Source organism: Zootermopsis nevadensis, unplaced genomic scaffold, assembly GCF_977971745.1.
Source record: "Zootermopsis nevadensis isolate Lab colony 2312 unplaced genomic scaffold, Znev_1.0 Znev_ptg000012l, whole genome shotgun sequence".
Lineage (NCBI taxonomy): Eukaryota > Metazoa > Arthropoda > Insecta > Blattodea > Termopsidae > Zootermopsis > Zootermopsis nevadensis.
The window spans coordinates 2,663,058-2,679,002 of NW_028259144.1; the positions used below are offsets into that span (position 1 = coordinate 2,663,058).

Below are 15,945 nucleotides of genomic sequence, written 5' to 3' on the forward strand. Positions count from 1 at the left end.
CGGGGAGGGAGGAATATTTCCCCGGGAGTAAGGAGACGCGAATGTAAAGCTGACCACTGACCTCTATCTATGGCCGAGGGATGATGCACAGAGCTATGTCCACTCCTCCATACGCCTTTATAATGTGGTGCATTAGTAGAGGAAAACATAACACGGGTTTGTTATAAATACCACACGTAACATTCAGGCGTTAATTGGCTTGTCTAACTCACAGGGGCATTAAACTAGATAGATAATAACAAAATGCGACAACCACTGAATAATCATAAGTGGCGGTACTTTGACACACTAAATGGCGACAGAGACTACAAAAGCCCATAAACACCATAAAGAAAGACACTAATTACACTACAGTATCAAAGAGGACGGCGTAGAAATAGCGACTGAGAAGGCAAAGTATATGATGTGATGTGGCGTGAGGAATGCCTTTGGAATGTCAGTGTACTCCAATATATATATATATATATATATACCATTCCATTCTTATTAAATAGGGATGCGAACTGGATTCACCGTGGACGACCAGATTTCGATTACCGACAGAGACATTAGAGTTCTGTTTCCCAATAACACGCAGGAAGGCTCTTCGGTCCAATTAGTTTGCTATATTATGGGTAGGGGATAAGGGAACGAGGTTACGAATGTACTAAATCTTAATCCCACGGCAATCACAAAGCCTTTAGATTGGCACAGATTATCAGTCCCGATTTATGTCTATACATACTGCACAGGAAGTTTGTGTTTAAATTTGGTGGCATGCAGAAATGCGGCACTTTTAGGTTAAAGTTTTAAAACGTGCTAATTTAAAAACTGCGAGGAATTCGATTTAAAACAAAGTTCTATACGCCTAAATCAAATGTGATTATTAGGTTGCCCCACTATCTATTACTAAACCCGCACTGCAAAAGCTTACATTAGGAACAGATTTCAATTAAAATAATCAATACCTACTAATCACACATTATTTGGATCGAAGTCTTTGCTGATGGTTCAAAAATATTTCAAAACAAGATTCTGTCTGACCTTGACAACACATTTCAATGTTAACGACCGGTAAAATTAATCACGTGATATTTAAAGACGTTTATATTGTTGAGGAGAGAGTTAATGACGCGATAATTGGCTGTCTTGGATCCTGGCGTTCTCTAGCGGATTTTCCATGAATCCTCGCGACAACGCAGAGCGTTGGAGCACGTCCGTGGCAGACCTCACAGAAGGCTTCCAGGCACACGCATCATGTGGACACGTGAGTACACAAATCCTTACTTGAAGTCAAGTGGCGTCCAGTTTCTAGCTTGGATTACTTATTTCGTCAAATAAAATGTCAGATTCTCGTACCAGCAGTTCTCAAACTACTCTGATGCACTGCAAAACAGCAGCAATTTCTCAGAGGACTAACAATCTAATTGCTGCATACTACGCGGAACAAGCAACAGTGTATAGTATATCTGATTACCACTATCACGTGTAAACATGTTTATTTGTGATAAGCAATTCACGTATCTGACTTTAATATCAAGAAAGACGTCGTCAGTGTTTCCTTAGGTAAACATAACCAAGCAGAGTCCTTCTTGAGAAGCTGACAGCCGCTCAGCTAGTAACGACATTAACTGCATTTATGTATGCCTTTCCCAAGGTTCATTACCGTGATCACAAGAGCTCGACACTAGTCACTATCCTGAACCAAATAAATCCAGTCGACACTTTCAAAGGCTATTTCATTAAGATTCATCTCAGCCTAGCAATGTTCTCTAACCTTACGTTACAGAAGCACTAATGTTTACATTGTACATTGCCTGAGGTTAACAGGACGTTTCGAGATTTAGCTGTATTCTGGTATTCAGGCAATGTTTTTGCATTTAATTATAAATCTCGTAGTGTGATGAAAGGATGAGAATTTCTTGAGCAGCCGAGTGAATATCAGCTTCTCAAGAACGAGCCTGCGTTGTTACTTCATTGTGATCTTGCACAACTCATTTGTCAAAATATTTACTTATTGCGAATACTAACAGCTCTTACGTTCTTGAAAACATTAAATAACACGACGCAGTTCACTCCGCAATACAAATTATTCTTCGGTGTGATTTTTTTAGAATATAAATCAAAGGTTCAAATAAGGGCAGTGGTAAAGGGAGATCTGTCCCTGGTTCTTAAATAAGCATTACTCCATGCAAACGTATGGGGACGTGGAGGTATAACTCCGAGAATTCTTAACGTCGGTACTAGAAAAATATCAGTGGTCAGTTTCAAGCCTCGATCACATGGCCCTCAGGAAAGAACTCCGGTACCAATGGTGGACCTAGTTAAACCATTTAAAGCCAGTGCGCCAACTGTACCAACAATTATTAACTGTGAATTTTGTATTTATGGGTGTTGTAAGGCACTCGATGTAAACAGCGAATCTTTACTAAAACGGCGTAAACCAATCGATCGTTGTGGTGGTGAAGTTTTGTGTTTCCTTTGCGGTACGGACTGAACTAGTAAATATTATTCAGATGAGCTTCGGCTTAAGGGGATTTAAACGGATCTCGTTTGGAGGTGGAGACGTGGGATATCACTACTGTCCTACATAAACTGCCGATTAAAAATTTGCATAAAATAAAACCAAACCGGCCCCGGAAAGTAGTCCATTGGGCGCGATGAAGTGCGACATGATTTCAACTTCGATCCTGTTTTCACCGTTACTAATAGATTAACCTGCAGCGGCTTCTTGTATGGTCCAGTGGATATTTCCTTCGTGTCATTTCTACAACAGTTTATATAGGATAAATCTAACAGCAATGACATACTGAAGACAAGATGGCTGACTTCTGGTTTGCAGCGCCGTGTACCGTGGTAGAAGTTTATCAACGTTTCAGAGGTCCTTGCTGCCTCCATCATCTGGGCGATGTCATCGTCCTGATAATGGAGGCTACAACCCAGAAGACAGCCATCCTCGTAGTCAACGCCGTGAGAACCTCAAATCCCACTTAGACTGAAGAGAGTTTGTGGTCTGTCTTCAAATTTGCTTGGACTCTTGGGAATTTCCCCTCTGATTCAAGGCAACCAGCATCATGACATATCTGTGACGTCAACAATTACCACACCCCTTCCTTTGTAAACACCATTTTGGCAAAAAATGCAAGGAGAGACTGCTCCTGTAACTTGAGCAAATTCGGCGAACACAGCGGTCGCTTAGGTCATAACGAAGCTGCAGTCAGGAGTTCGAATCACGTCAATAAACTGGGTGTTTTGTGTGGAATTTATATTATCATCATTAATTGCCCAAAACATCGCGACCTTCTACAAAGTCCCAAATGCAATTTCTGTCTGTTCACCACGACTCCAGAATCCTGGGAGGTGATCCCTGGATTAAAAACCCTGGGAAATCTGTAAATCCACTACTTGTCATTGTTATCGATCCTAGAGGGCAGGGATTCTCAACCTACAGCCCCACCGATTAATTCTCTGCTGACCGCGTTAATTTTTATAACATTTAATCACTCTGTATAATAAAAAAATAGTTATAATCTAAATCAGATGCTTAAATTCAAGTGATTAATTAGCGAATCAAATCTGTTGTTTAAGCTCACCACATAACAAACTTCACAGAGAATATTAATAAATTACGAACTTTCGCAAGGGACTCATAAAGACCAAAATAACACACTAACTCCATGCAGTAGCGCCCTTATTGTTACGCTCATGCGACAATGTGTTAATACTGATATGGAAATGGATTTACAGGTGCGTGGATGGTGCCTATAGTGGCGCTCTGCCCCTGGGTACTGGCACCGCCGACGGCAGGCATCGACAGCGCCACCAGTCAAGAGATTGCTGACGCCTCGACGTCGTTCTCACTGGAATTACTGCAGGTACGAGCGTCAATCACGAATACCGAAGAGCAAGGCACTGTTACTCGAAAGCAAAATGCCACCATGTTTCATACGCGGTTTATTTAACGACGCTAGCATCGAATTAACTGGAAAGAACATGCAACGAAGCAATCACAGCTCAATTTAAGGTATTATCCCGGAATTTGCTTCACAATCCGGAAGACCACAATTTTTTTCCCAACTGTGGCTACGTAATTAAAAATGTAGTTTCTTGCAAAAGTTAAATAATTTTTTTTTAATTATTTCGCAGGCGATAGTTCGAAGACAGGCGGGTAACGTGTTGGTGTCACCTGTAAGTGTCTCCATCTTGCTCGCCATGCTGCAACAGGGATCGCGTGGACGGTCCAGGGATCAGTTAAACGCCGTGCTACATGCAGTGCCTGACCGAGCTCTTGAAGGGTATGGCCACATCGTTAGGAGCCTCAAGGTAACATATTACGTCATAACGGAACATGGAGCATGGTATGGTCTGACTTAAGGTACGTCATCAGAGCTTCAAGGTAAATACAACTAAACGTCACAATAAAACAACAACATGGTCTCTCAAGGTAACAGTCAATTCATAGGTACATTATCCACAGCCTCCAGGCGATGACCGAGAATCATTATGAAGTATTATATTACTAATACATCCTGCCTTTTTATCATTATCAACAGCTTTCCACGTCTGTGGCCCAATGGTCTGATATGGTCTCCCCATAAATCGTCGTAAATTTGGCTGTTAACGAATAATTTGGATCGCCATGAAGATATTTTCACATTTAATTTACTGCAATAAATGTTAACGTAAAAACATCTAATTCCAGTCAATTTTGATGGCTCATAGACTACTCTAGTAGTAAACTATGATCCACTCCTTAAGTAAATCTAACGCCACTTTGCCATCCTCTTTCAGAAGCAAAAGACGAGCTCCCTGGTGCTGGAGTTCGGCAACAAGATATACTTAAAGTCTGATTTTGAGCTAATGCCAGAGTACAAACAGATGCTCGTAAGAGACTTCCTATCTGATATTGAGACGACTGATTTCCTGAAGCCTGTGGAGGCTGCCAAACAAATCAACTCATGGGTATCCAACGTCACACACAACAGGATTTCTTCTATACTTGATCCAGGTATGGACATTGATTGACCTGCATCAATGACATGACATAGGACTGGAAGATAACAGGGCTGAATGTGTCAGGCAGTTATGGCAGAATCCGTTAAAATAGTTAACGACCAATTCCAAACTGATCCTTCTCAGTTCAACACACGTACATACATAAGCTTTTAGCTGCTTTGACATTCAGTTATCTATGATGTTGATACGATGTCATTAAATATTGTCAGCAAATGTACCAGAACATGCAAATTTTGCTATTTCAGATGCAATTTCAGCAAGGACGCAGCTGGTGTTAGTGAATGTGATATTTCTGAAAGGAGTGTGGCTCACTCCTTTCAGAACAGAGAACACTGCTGAAAGGAGCTTCAGCCCGAGACCTGGGGTTGAGATTAAAGTTCCCATCATGCATCACACTGGCAAGTTCAGGGCAGGAGATGACCCCAGTCTGGGTGCCAAGTGGGTCGAACTACCATTTGACGTAAGTCGTGAGAGATTTTATTAGAATTTCTTGTATGGGCGTAAAACTTGGTCTCTTAAGAGAAGAAAACAGATTGGCGGTGTCTGACAATAGGATGCTTGAAAGAATATTTGGATCCAAGAGAGATGAAATGACAGAAGACTGGAGAAAAGTGCATAATGAGGAGCTCCATATTTTGCTCCCTTCACCAATTATTATTAGGATGATAAAATCAAGGACATTGAGGTATGCAGGACATGCGGTATTAATGGGGGCAACGAGACATATGCATGGTCTCGGTCAGAAACCTGTAGGGAAGAGACCACTCAGAAGACCTAGGATCAGATGCGAAGATAATATTAAAATGGATATTAGGGAAATAATGGAAGGGTGTGGACTGGATTCATATGGGTCAGTACAGGGACAGGGTTGTTTGCTCTTGTGACATGGTAATGAACCTTTGGGTTCCAGGGAATCTCTTCACTAACTCTGTGTTTTGTCAGCATCTCAAGGAGGACGCTGTTCCATGGTTAGGATAGGTCAAGAATTTCTGAGATTTCAGGCACACAAGGCGTTGAATACATCAGTTGCAGCCTCCTGGTTTGTAATTCCATGCAGTGTTATAGGTGGTCACTAACATTTTGGAGGATCATGTCACCTCCATGTTCATGGTTGAAGTGGGCTAAAGCGTTCAACCCTGAAAATGGAGGAAATACATTCCTCTGAAATGGTGGCAATCACATGGCATCACAGCCCAGAAGACCACCAATGACGAGAATTTCTCCGTGTGCAGGGCGAAGAGTTCTCCATGGTGTTGGTACTTCCAAATGAGAAGCATGGTCTGGACAGGCTGGTTTCTCAGATGAAGCCTCAACACCTGTCCAACATGTTAGGTACCAGAGGCACAAAGCAGGTCTACCTTGCACTACCTCGCTTCAAGCTCACCACACAGATGTCACTAGTTCCCACACTGAAGGAGGTGAGAACAGACTTAATATTGGAATTCCAACAATTTTTACTGTCTTTTAATTATCCAAAGGACGTGTAAGCTTCCATCTTTTAGGGAGATGACTTAGAGGACCAAAACAATTTTCAGTTTGAGACGTGTTTCTGAATTTTGTTACTTTCAGCTCGGCCTCACAGATGTGTTCACCACTAATTCAAATCTTGGAGGAATTACTACACAAGAAGGCGCACTTACTGTGTCTGATATCGTCCACAAGGCAGAACTTGAGGTGAATGAAAAAGGAGGGACAGCTTCAGCTGCGACAGGTATTCACCTCTTGTGAAGTTCATTGATTTCGTGCCAAGACTTACAAATAGTCGGCTGCAGCATAACTGAGACTATTCAGATTTTATTAAGATGATACAAAAACTTATTCCTTCAATGGAGTTCTTCTTGAGAAATTTATGGTCACTCAGTTGATAAAGTAATTTTCAGTAGTGGGCTATTGTGACCATGGTAATGAAACTTTGGACTCTATCGTTAAGTTACTTCAAACCACCTCTCACCTTTGGAATCCATTCTTATATAACATATTATTATTGCTTCCTTATTCGTTATTATTATAGCATTTCTTGTTACACCAATATGTGCTATTTGAAGCCGCACGCTTCTTGTTTGAATCACCCCAGAAATATAGACTAGTGAGTACAGATATCTTCCTCAACACCTCATTTGCAAAATAATCATGTTCCATTTAAAGGCATGAGTCCAAGTTACACACAAGCCAAAATAAAAGGTAAAAATGTTATCAGTCTTACGGTTCCTGCGGCAGGTAAGTAGCCTGAATATTGTACCATGTTGAATGGTGCAAATTAAATAAAATTTCAGAAATATGGGCTGCCCAGTAACAAAATTTCCCAAATTTAACTAGACATTAATTATATCATGCACATAATTCTGAAGTGTTACCGTTATTTTAAAATGGGCACATTGAATGTACCACATTGCCATATGCTTTATTAGCAATTCCATTTCAGAACAGGGACTGTGTAGGATATTTGGACCCAAGGAGGCTGGAGTAAATTGCATAACGAGCAGCTCCATACTTTGTATTCATCAAATATTAGTCTGATAATGAAAACAAGGATGTGGACAGGGCATGTAGAATGCATACAAAATTTGGTCAGAAAACCTGAAGGAAAAAGACTATTTTGATGACCTGGACATAGATAGAAAGATAATATACGAAGTGTGAGGGGCGTCAATTGAATTAACCTGACGATGGATGGGGCCTAGTGGCAGGCTTTACTGAACATGGTAATGGGGCATATAAGTGGGGGAATTTCATCACTTGTGTAACTACTAGCTTCGCAAGGTCTCTGTGCCTTGAGTTATTATTGGATTTCCCATAAACTTATTTGATATGACCCAGTTCTGTTACTTTTCAGCAATTCTGGTGGCTACTCTAAGTCTGGTGGTGAACCCAGATGAGCTGCAATTCAATGCCAACCACCCCTTCCTGGCAATAATCGTGCACCGCGTGAATTCTGTGCCACTGTTCGCAGGAAGAGTGTCAGACCCATCAATATCATAGTCTCTACATCGGGGGAACAGCGGACATAACATGCGCAGAAAGTGAGGACAACGTAATTTCATTGTGATGAATGAAATGTAGTGATAAACAAAGGATGGAATTACAGTGACTTCACAGACATATTTAAGTAATTACTTAATGAAACTGTAGTATATGAAAGACTAATTTCTTATTTCTCTTATCCAAATAAAGTAATAAAAAGGTTCTCAAAAGAAGTTACTAAATACAGAGAGAAAATAACCACTCACTCTTCTAGGTACATATAAATAAGTACTTACCTTCAACCTACAGCGTGAATCATCATGAGATCTCTGCAGAAGATGACTTGCAGTTTCAGTCTTAAGTAAATTCTTGTAAGAAATCAGTCTTATATGGCACCTATCGTAAGACATAATTTCTGTGAACCTGAAATATCAAGCACTTGTCTTAGCATCTGATCATTCAAAAACAATATTACTGATTATTAAGACCCCCGCCTCCAAATACCCATTAAATAGGATGCTGGGTCATCCAATCTATATAAACAGACTGAGCCATGCTAATTTTCTCAGACAACGTAACGAAGGTGAAATGGCTCAGTTCAGTGACAGCATTTGTAATGAACTTATGAATTCCATAACATGAATATTTTTAACAAATGAATAACTATCAGAAGACTGTGCCACAAGGTTCGGTAAGTGATGAAACAATTAAAAGAAATAGAATAATATAATGGAAAAGAATCCATTTTCTCTAGCTTGTAGTCTCAGCAATTAAACCAGGTTTCTACAAACATAAGTAAACTGTGATAATATTAATGACTCCATTGTACAGGTCTTCAAGCTGTCTCCTTTTATGAAACATGGAGGCTGATCTCTAAATTCACTAAAGCCTGGAATTTATCAAAAGCCAGTTTAATTCAGTCCTTCATATATCAATCATCCAAGACCAATTGTAATATCATCCTCTTTTTTATTACTGGGTCTTCCAAGTGGTCTCTGCCCATGTCATTCTCTGATTTAATCAGTTTAACAATATTTGGTGAAGAGTACAAACCGTAAAACACTTATTATGTGTTTTTTCCATTACTGTATTTCACCTTGCAAATTTAATTATAAACAAACTGACACAAATATAAACAAGAGACAAAATTGTAGTTTTAATCTCTAAGATTTTAGATAGAAAAATGTAAGATGAAATATCTGTACTTCCTAACTTTAATCTGCTCCAACTGTTATGACCTGTTAAAAAAAGTTGGTACGGTTCATACAAGTTACAAACAGAGAAGACAAGTTTAATCAAGACACTCCCTTCTAGCGGAATGTCAATTTATTCAAAGAATTTATTTATTTTTTTCTTTCCACACTGCTCATCTAGGGACACTTTTATATTACATACACATTTGGACAATTTATTTTAAACTTAAGGTAAAAATCTGGCACCAGAGGAAAAACAAAAAATTCTTTACAAGAAGAAGGAATACTCAAATGGCATGGCACAACATATACCTCCAAATAACTACTTTAAAATCAGAACTTTTCATCCTGACTCTGTATAAAAATAGTCACTCTTGAAGGATTATTGTTTTCTGCTCTATGAACCCATTTAATGTTTCTCAGAAAATAAGTAGTGTAAAACTACATTTAAAATTGGAAGTAGCTATCTCACAAGTTATATACACACCTGGAAAAACACTTAACAGACTATGTATTAGAAATAGGCAGACAGGTTTTCTTGTTGAACAGTATGGCCCATAATAAAACGCATCAAAAGGCAGCGGAATGTGAAGTAAATGTATGATTTTGACGTCTCAAATGACAATAAGACAAAATGAGTTAAAGACGAAGATCAAATACATGTGAAGATAAAGTTACAAGCATTCTAGACCAACGCTAAATGTAGATAACTGTAGGTCAGCTTCATACTCTTAGATGTGGTATTAAACATAAAGATTCTTGCTAGAAATATAACCCTGGCTACCCAGCTCTTCGCCAGTCACATTACTAGAAATGCCATTTCTTACACATGTCAAAATTTTATGTGGAAAATGTCACAACCGAGATAAACAATGTCTGTATACCCAAATCACATCATTCATACAGAGTACTATTTTATCTGAAAGCCTAAATGAAAATCAGAGAACAGATGTGTGATCAAAAACGAGGCAGCAGGTTTCCCTAAAATGTTGGTACTACTTTTATTCCTTAATACTGAACCATGCCCAGAAGATAAGTGAGAAGTGCTTAACGTAAAAATCCCAAATGTCAATAACTTAATGCAGGACATGATCCCGTACGTTCAATTAAAAACAGCTCCTAGAACCTGTAATAAAGAGAAATACTGTACACGTAAAGACAGCTTTGGGTTCACTGACACAAAAATTTACAGTTAATCCAGGTTTCCTTTCAATGAAAAGAAACCATTTCAGTAATTTATTTTTCAACACTGTGGGAACAGCACAGGTTATATAGTGAGAGTTGCAGATGTATCAAAAGTCTAGTACTGAGTTTACATACGTTTGCACTACAGAGCCATCTAGTAGTGACATATTTTATTTTGGGACATACTGTGTGGTGTGGACAATATCCAACAAGGCACACTTAATAATCACTAAAGCTAAAACTAAGCTATGCCCATTAAAAAAAATAACAAACTATAGTAGATGCTACTGTACATGTTTTTCTTTTTTTACAAAATTATCAACATATTCAATTACTCTGAACAAACCTATTTCAGAAAGGGACTCAAGTTAGTTCAACTTCAATCAAATTTTGATTTTGAATCACACCACCATACTCTCCTACCCCAAGAACATTTTCTTAAAGGAAATAGAAAACACTGAAAATAGCCTCTTATTTCTTTCTGAGCACCCCCCCCCCCCCATATTCTAGGGGTTTTTCAATACATGGAATTGCAATCCATGTTTCACAGTCATGTGTTTTACCTTCTAGGGACCAGACCATTGAAAATGGTAAAGTTGTTTCTATGCTTAATTAAGAGCCATGGCATGAAGACATGTTGAGAATGGAGGTACAGCTCCACACATTTTCAACATCTGTACTAGATGGAAGTGAGTCATGAGTCACATGCCTTGGCTGCTTTACCTCTGGGGAAAGACGTCCTGTTACCCAGTGGAAAACAGGCTGGATGGATAACACAACCAATCTGCATGCAATGACAAGGAGAAAAATCCTTGCCCCCACTGAGAATTGAACCCCTGTATTCCAACCCATAGCTTCATCATTATAAGTAACAAGCTTAAATCAGGAGGACTTGTGACAATGAGCAGAATGATTTGCACATACGAAAAACGAACAGAACGTGAAATGAAAACCAACCCAATGTCTTACATTGTGTGGGTATTCAGAATGGGTTCAGGTAACTGTAAGGGAACATTTCACATGTTCACAATGGCTACTAGTCATCATTGGTCAAGTTTACCAACGTTTCAGAGGTGCTTGCTGCCTCCATCATCAGAGCAGCCAGCACCACTGAAATTCTACCAACATCCCAGTAGACAGTAACCTCTGTATTTATTATTTCAACACAGACATCCAACGAGTAAAAGTGAACAAACCTTCAACTTGTCCGCATAATTGCTAGAGCAAGAGAGACTATTGTCCCAGCAGATGCTACCTGTTTGATTCCCACAGAGAACAATACCTTGGCTTTCATCTCACCATCACATCACAAGTATTTTTTTTTCAACTTTGGCAGCACAAATAAAGTAAAGTGTCCCGCTACACGCCTATGTAGGTGCTTGGGGGGGGGGGGGGGGGAGAGCAGAGGTATAGCTCTTACTGTTTCTTGACCTCGGCACCAGGTGGGGGTGAGTGGTCAGCATCACGCCCCGGCTGCGCTTTACCCCCGAAAGGACCCCGGTACCCATTGGACATGACACAGAGGCTAGAGGAAAAATCCTCTGCCCCAGTTGGGGATCGAACCCCAGTCACCCAGCCTAGTCACTATACTGACTGAGGTACAATACTGTGACACCTACAAGGTGTCAGGCCTGCTCACAGAGAAAAAAGCGATCCTTCTCCAAAACAGTGTCTATTCCTATACAAAAGGTGTTAAAATGCAACTCCTGAAGCTGTTTTTCTGGGAATGGCTTGCCTTTTCATATTAGTCTGCATCATGCAGCAACTTCCATTTCCTTGGACCACTGAAGAAAAACACTTATGGCGTGATGATGAAATAGAAGCCAAGGTGTGTCAGTGCGTGCAAACAAGAAAACCCTGATTTCTTCTCAGCAAGAACCAAATACATGATGAAGATTTCTGTCTTCTGGGTTCTTGCATTGTGTAGTCTGAATATTCATCGCCCTGATGACGAAAGCAATACGACCTCTGAAACCTTGGTTAACATCGACCAGACTACACAGCGCAACAACCCAGAAGAAAGAAATCTTCATACTCACCGCTGTGAAAACCTCAAATCTTACAAATACATGATGCATTACTGAGACAATAGACTTATTGATTTTGTAATTATGTGGAAAAAGGAAGGGACTGTCTATTAATAATTGTTCTGCTGGCCTTCTGCATTCACGTAAAAAATTATAAGTTATGACACCCTCAAATATTACTTACAAAACAATCTTCATTCATATTTATTAAGTTGGTAACATGGACCCATCAGCTACCATCATTTCTACCAACATGAAAGTCCCTTGACTGAAACCTTTCATTTCATAAACTAAATAGAATATACGTATATTATCTGAAGCTTTCACGGCAACTTATTATAATGAATTCTTCTCGGGCTGCCAGCAGTGCCAAGTGGCTGAATGGAGATAACGCCAACATTTTGAGAACCACATGACACGGCTGATAGCCCAAGATTAATTAATTAAAAATAGAATATGAGACTTTTTGTGAATCTGAAAGTATGCCAATATGTGATCTAATCACTGCTGACACTTCATGGAATTTGTTTTTATATTGTTTATATAGTCTTAACTTAACATTGATTATCACTTCTGTCATTCTGTATGCAAACACCATTTCCCAGGAGATCATTAAATGGAGACTTCATCGTAATTTGTTCTACACATAGAACTTCACATTCCTCACATTCCTATAAACTGTACCATTGTGACCAGATTTGTAAATGTTACATGACTGTTTATCTTCTGTATGCAAATTTTTGCATTTCCAGTAATTTCTGTATAAAATCTCCAGACTGTGTGAAGCATCATTAAATAAATCATTTGCTTTGTTATAATTAATCAGCAATGATTTTAAATAAAGTGCATCATTTCAGAGAGCAACCAGAAAAAGAGAAAATACTTGTGGATGTACTCATTTCAAATAGTTATTTAAATATTTCTGTTTTGTATAGCATATTATTCATATTCATTTATCATGCAAAATTATGTAGTTTGAAAATTTTGGCACTATTGGCCTTAGAAGGACATGTTTAGCGATGTAATATATATTTTTATTTCTGACATTGACATGTTTTCTTATGATGAGAGAATTATCTATATAACAGAAGCCAGAAAAACAGGCCTAGAGCGCATTACTCACCGAGAATGTTAACATAAAATATAATTTTATAATAAAGTTTACATATTTAAAAATTATTATTTTGCCTATGTTTCATCAGTACATATGTCATAGTAGTTATTATAATTTTCAAAAACCTGAACTTATTGTTCCACATAAAATTTCGCTGTCCTAAAAAACTGTTACACGTATTCCTCACTCCCATTCTAAAGCCGAAATATCCGATCAAATAAAAATTGCAAGTATAATTATTTATCACATCTTAAAAACCCACCACATACACATAACACAAACTAACAGTTGCTGTAGTAATGCCATAAATAATGCAGATAATGTATATATAGTGTTACAATAACAGCAACAGAACTATAATAATACAAAATACATGTAATTCAACATTATATTTCATTCCCTAACATGCTAAAACACAACTTTAAAATTTGGGTTAACCCCGTTTTGTGTGTTATAGTAGTAATACGATGCACAAAATATTCCCATCATTCAGTGTTTTCTAAGGCAATAAATATGACAACTTATTAACATCCACCAACCTCTAAGACAGTAACACAGATCCACAAAATATATATGTATACACAATACAGTAAGTTATGTGTATATATCATAAATATTGTGAAGATTCAATTTCCTCCATTATAAATTAATCATTCAACTTTGGTTTCCTCTTAAAAAATTATTTTATAGCATAATGACTTCAAAACATTAATTATATATATAATTTATTTTTCGATGTGGAAGTTAGGACGTATCCAAATTTTACTTTATGCAACACCACTTCCCGATTTCAATCTCGCATTCTCTCATCTGCTTTCTATCATCTCCCATTCATGCAGAACTAATGTTAAGACCTGAGCATGCTTAGGAACAGTTCAACTCCGAGATTTGAGGAGGATCTGAGAGAGACAACACTATGGTTGGCTGTTCCCATAATGTCTAACACATTACAGTTTTGTAAAATGGCATTTGATTTGACACTACAAGAAATTTTGGCAGTAAGCATACAGCAGCAACATAAAATGTTGACAACATGCCTGTATTTGCAGACAGCAGTATCACACTTTAATTTAAAATTCAACTGTTTTAAAGAAATTCTCAAAACTGCAATCAGTAAAACCAACATATTTACAAAATAAAATAAGTAAGTGGTAGTTGTAAAAGTTATAAAACCACAACAGAATATATGCCTTTGAATTTAAATGTATCTGTAAAATGTACTATTGTGTCAACAATTTATGCACTCCAAAATTAGAAAGTCTTGCAACATATACTGGAATGCAAGCAACAAATTTTACACCTGTTAATTTATTATTACCAAAATAAAGATATCCAGGATAACCATTTACCTGAAATAAGTGTGGACCAATCTTCAGGCTTAATTCCATTCTTTCCATCAACTGTGTTATTTCAAATACCCCTCTCACCCTCCTCCATAACCATTAACCATTATTTCCTTAACCACTCCACAGAAATAAATAAATGACAACAAAAAAATTTAAACACAAACATTACATGAATGCACAATGCTGGAACTAAAACAAAACACATTCTCACCTTATACACAATGCTACCAACCCATAACACTCAATTAACCCTAACATCCAAAGATACTATGACAATTCCACAATCACTCTTAGCAAGGTTCATCTGTGACACTGATGGCAGCACTTTGACACAACAATAAGTTGATGCTGCTAACAAAATTATCAACTTTTGTGGATATGAGTAAGCAAAAAGAAATGGGACAAATGATTGTGTCCCATCTCTCAATGCAATATGTTGCATACTATTATTAAAAAGCTTAGAACATACCCTGATATATACAGCACCTTAACCTACTGACAGTTCATAACTTACTCCTTACTGCTTATGTTATGACATAATAATGGTATCTGTTGTCAGGAATGAGGCACACCTAACATCTTTCAGTCCATAGCCACAATAATTAAAAGGTTTCAGCAGCCTACAACATAACCTATACATAAAATCTTTGCTTCTTCTTCTTCTTATTATTTGATGCAAAATACATTGAGGATTGTTCCTACAATCTATGGCAGTTGCATTGAGCTCTTTTACCATCAGCATGATCTCATCACAAGGTGCAATAACACTTCTTAAATCACATTAACACACTGAAATATTTAGAACCACAACTGCAAATACCAAGATTCAGTTCTCACTAACTGTCCCGATTAGGGTGCTTTCCATGACATCGGCGAGGCCAGGGCAGAGGCCACTCGTACTGCCGCGGAACCGGACCGCCAACATTCTTTTCGAAGTACCAAAACAATGGGTACCACCACATCCGCGAAAGGAAGTTATTTGGACCACTGTGCTGCAATAAAATGAGAAACAAAACAAGCCGTCATAAAAAACACGACTGGACTGATTTTGAGTGATTATGCCAAAATGTTTCTAGAGGTGAAGAGTTTTTATTAAAAGTGTGGATTGAAAATAAATACAAAGT

General features: G+C 38.2%; 2 protein-coding genes across 20 annotated transcripts in view; one reads left to right on the plus strand and one right to left on the minus strand.

The window, feature by feature from the left end:
- The first annotated feature begins 1,163 nt into the window (after positions 1-1,163).
- On the plus strand, positions 1,164-8,179 carry LOC110838767 (ipis-1). Its single transcript, XM_022082336.2, has 8 exons — positions 1,164-1,246; positions 3,727-3,854; positions 4,126-4,302; positions 4,771-4,987; positions 5,241-5,455; positions 6,228-6,413; positions 6,565-6,706; positions 7,829-8,179. Exons 1-8 carry the CDS (start codon positions 1,237-1,239, stop codon positions 7,972-7,974), a joined length of 1,221 nt encoding a protein of 406 aa, XP_021938028.2. The 5' UTR covers positions 1,164-1,236; the 3' UTR covers positions 7,975-8,179.
- Positions 8,180-9,246: 1,067 nt separating this feature from the next.
- LOC110838759 (phosphatidylcholine:ceramide cholinephosphotransferase 2) overlaps positions 9,247-15,945 on the minus strand; it is a 61,557-nt gene continuing 54,858 nt past the window's right edge. For all 19 annotated transcript variants that reach the window (XM_087347584.1, XM_087347583.1, XM_087347585.1 and 16 more), the window contains one exon: positions 9,247-15,813. In XM_087347584.1, coding sequence (XP_087203710.1) covers positions 15,658-15,813 — 156 coding nt within the window. In that variant the 3' untranslated portion in view covers positions 9,247-15,657. The remainder of the gene's footprint in view (positions 15,814-15,945) is intronic.

What these genes read in the sequence shown, in the direction of transcription:
- LOC110838767 (XM_022082336.2), top strand. An exon ending in GGGTCGAACTACCATTTGAC is followed by an intron (nt 5,456 to 6,227) that starts GTAAGTCGTGAG and finishes CTCCGTGTGCAG; the next exon opens with GGCGAAGAGTTCTCCATGGT. An exon ending in GACAGCTTCAGCTGCGACAG is followed by an intron (nt 6,707 to 7,828) that starts GTATTCACCTCT and finishes GTTACTTTTCAG; the next exon opens with CAATTCTGGTGGCTACTCTA.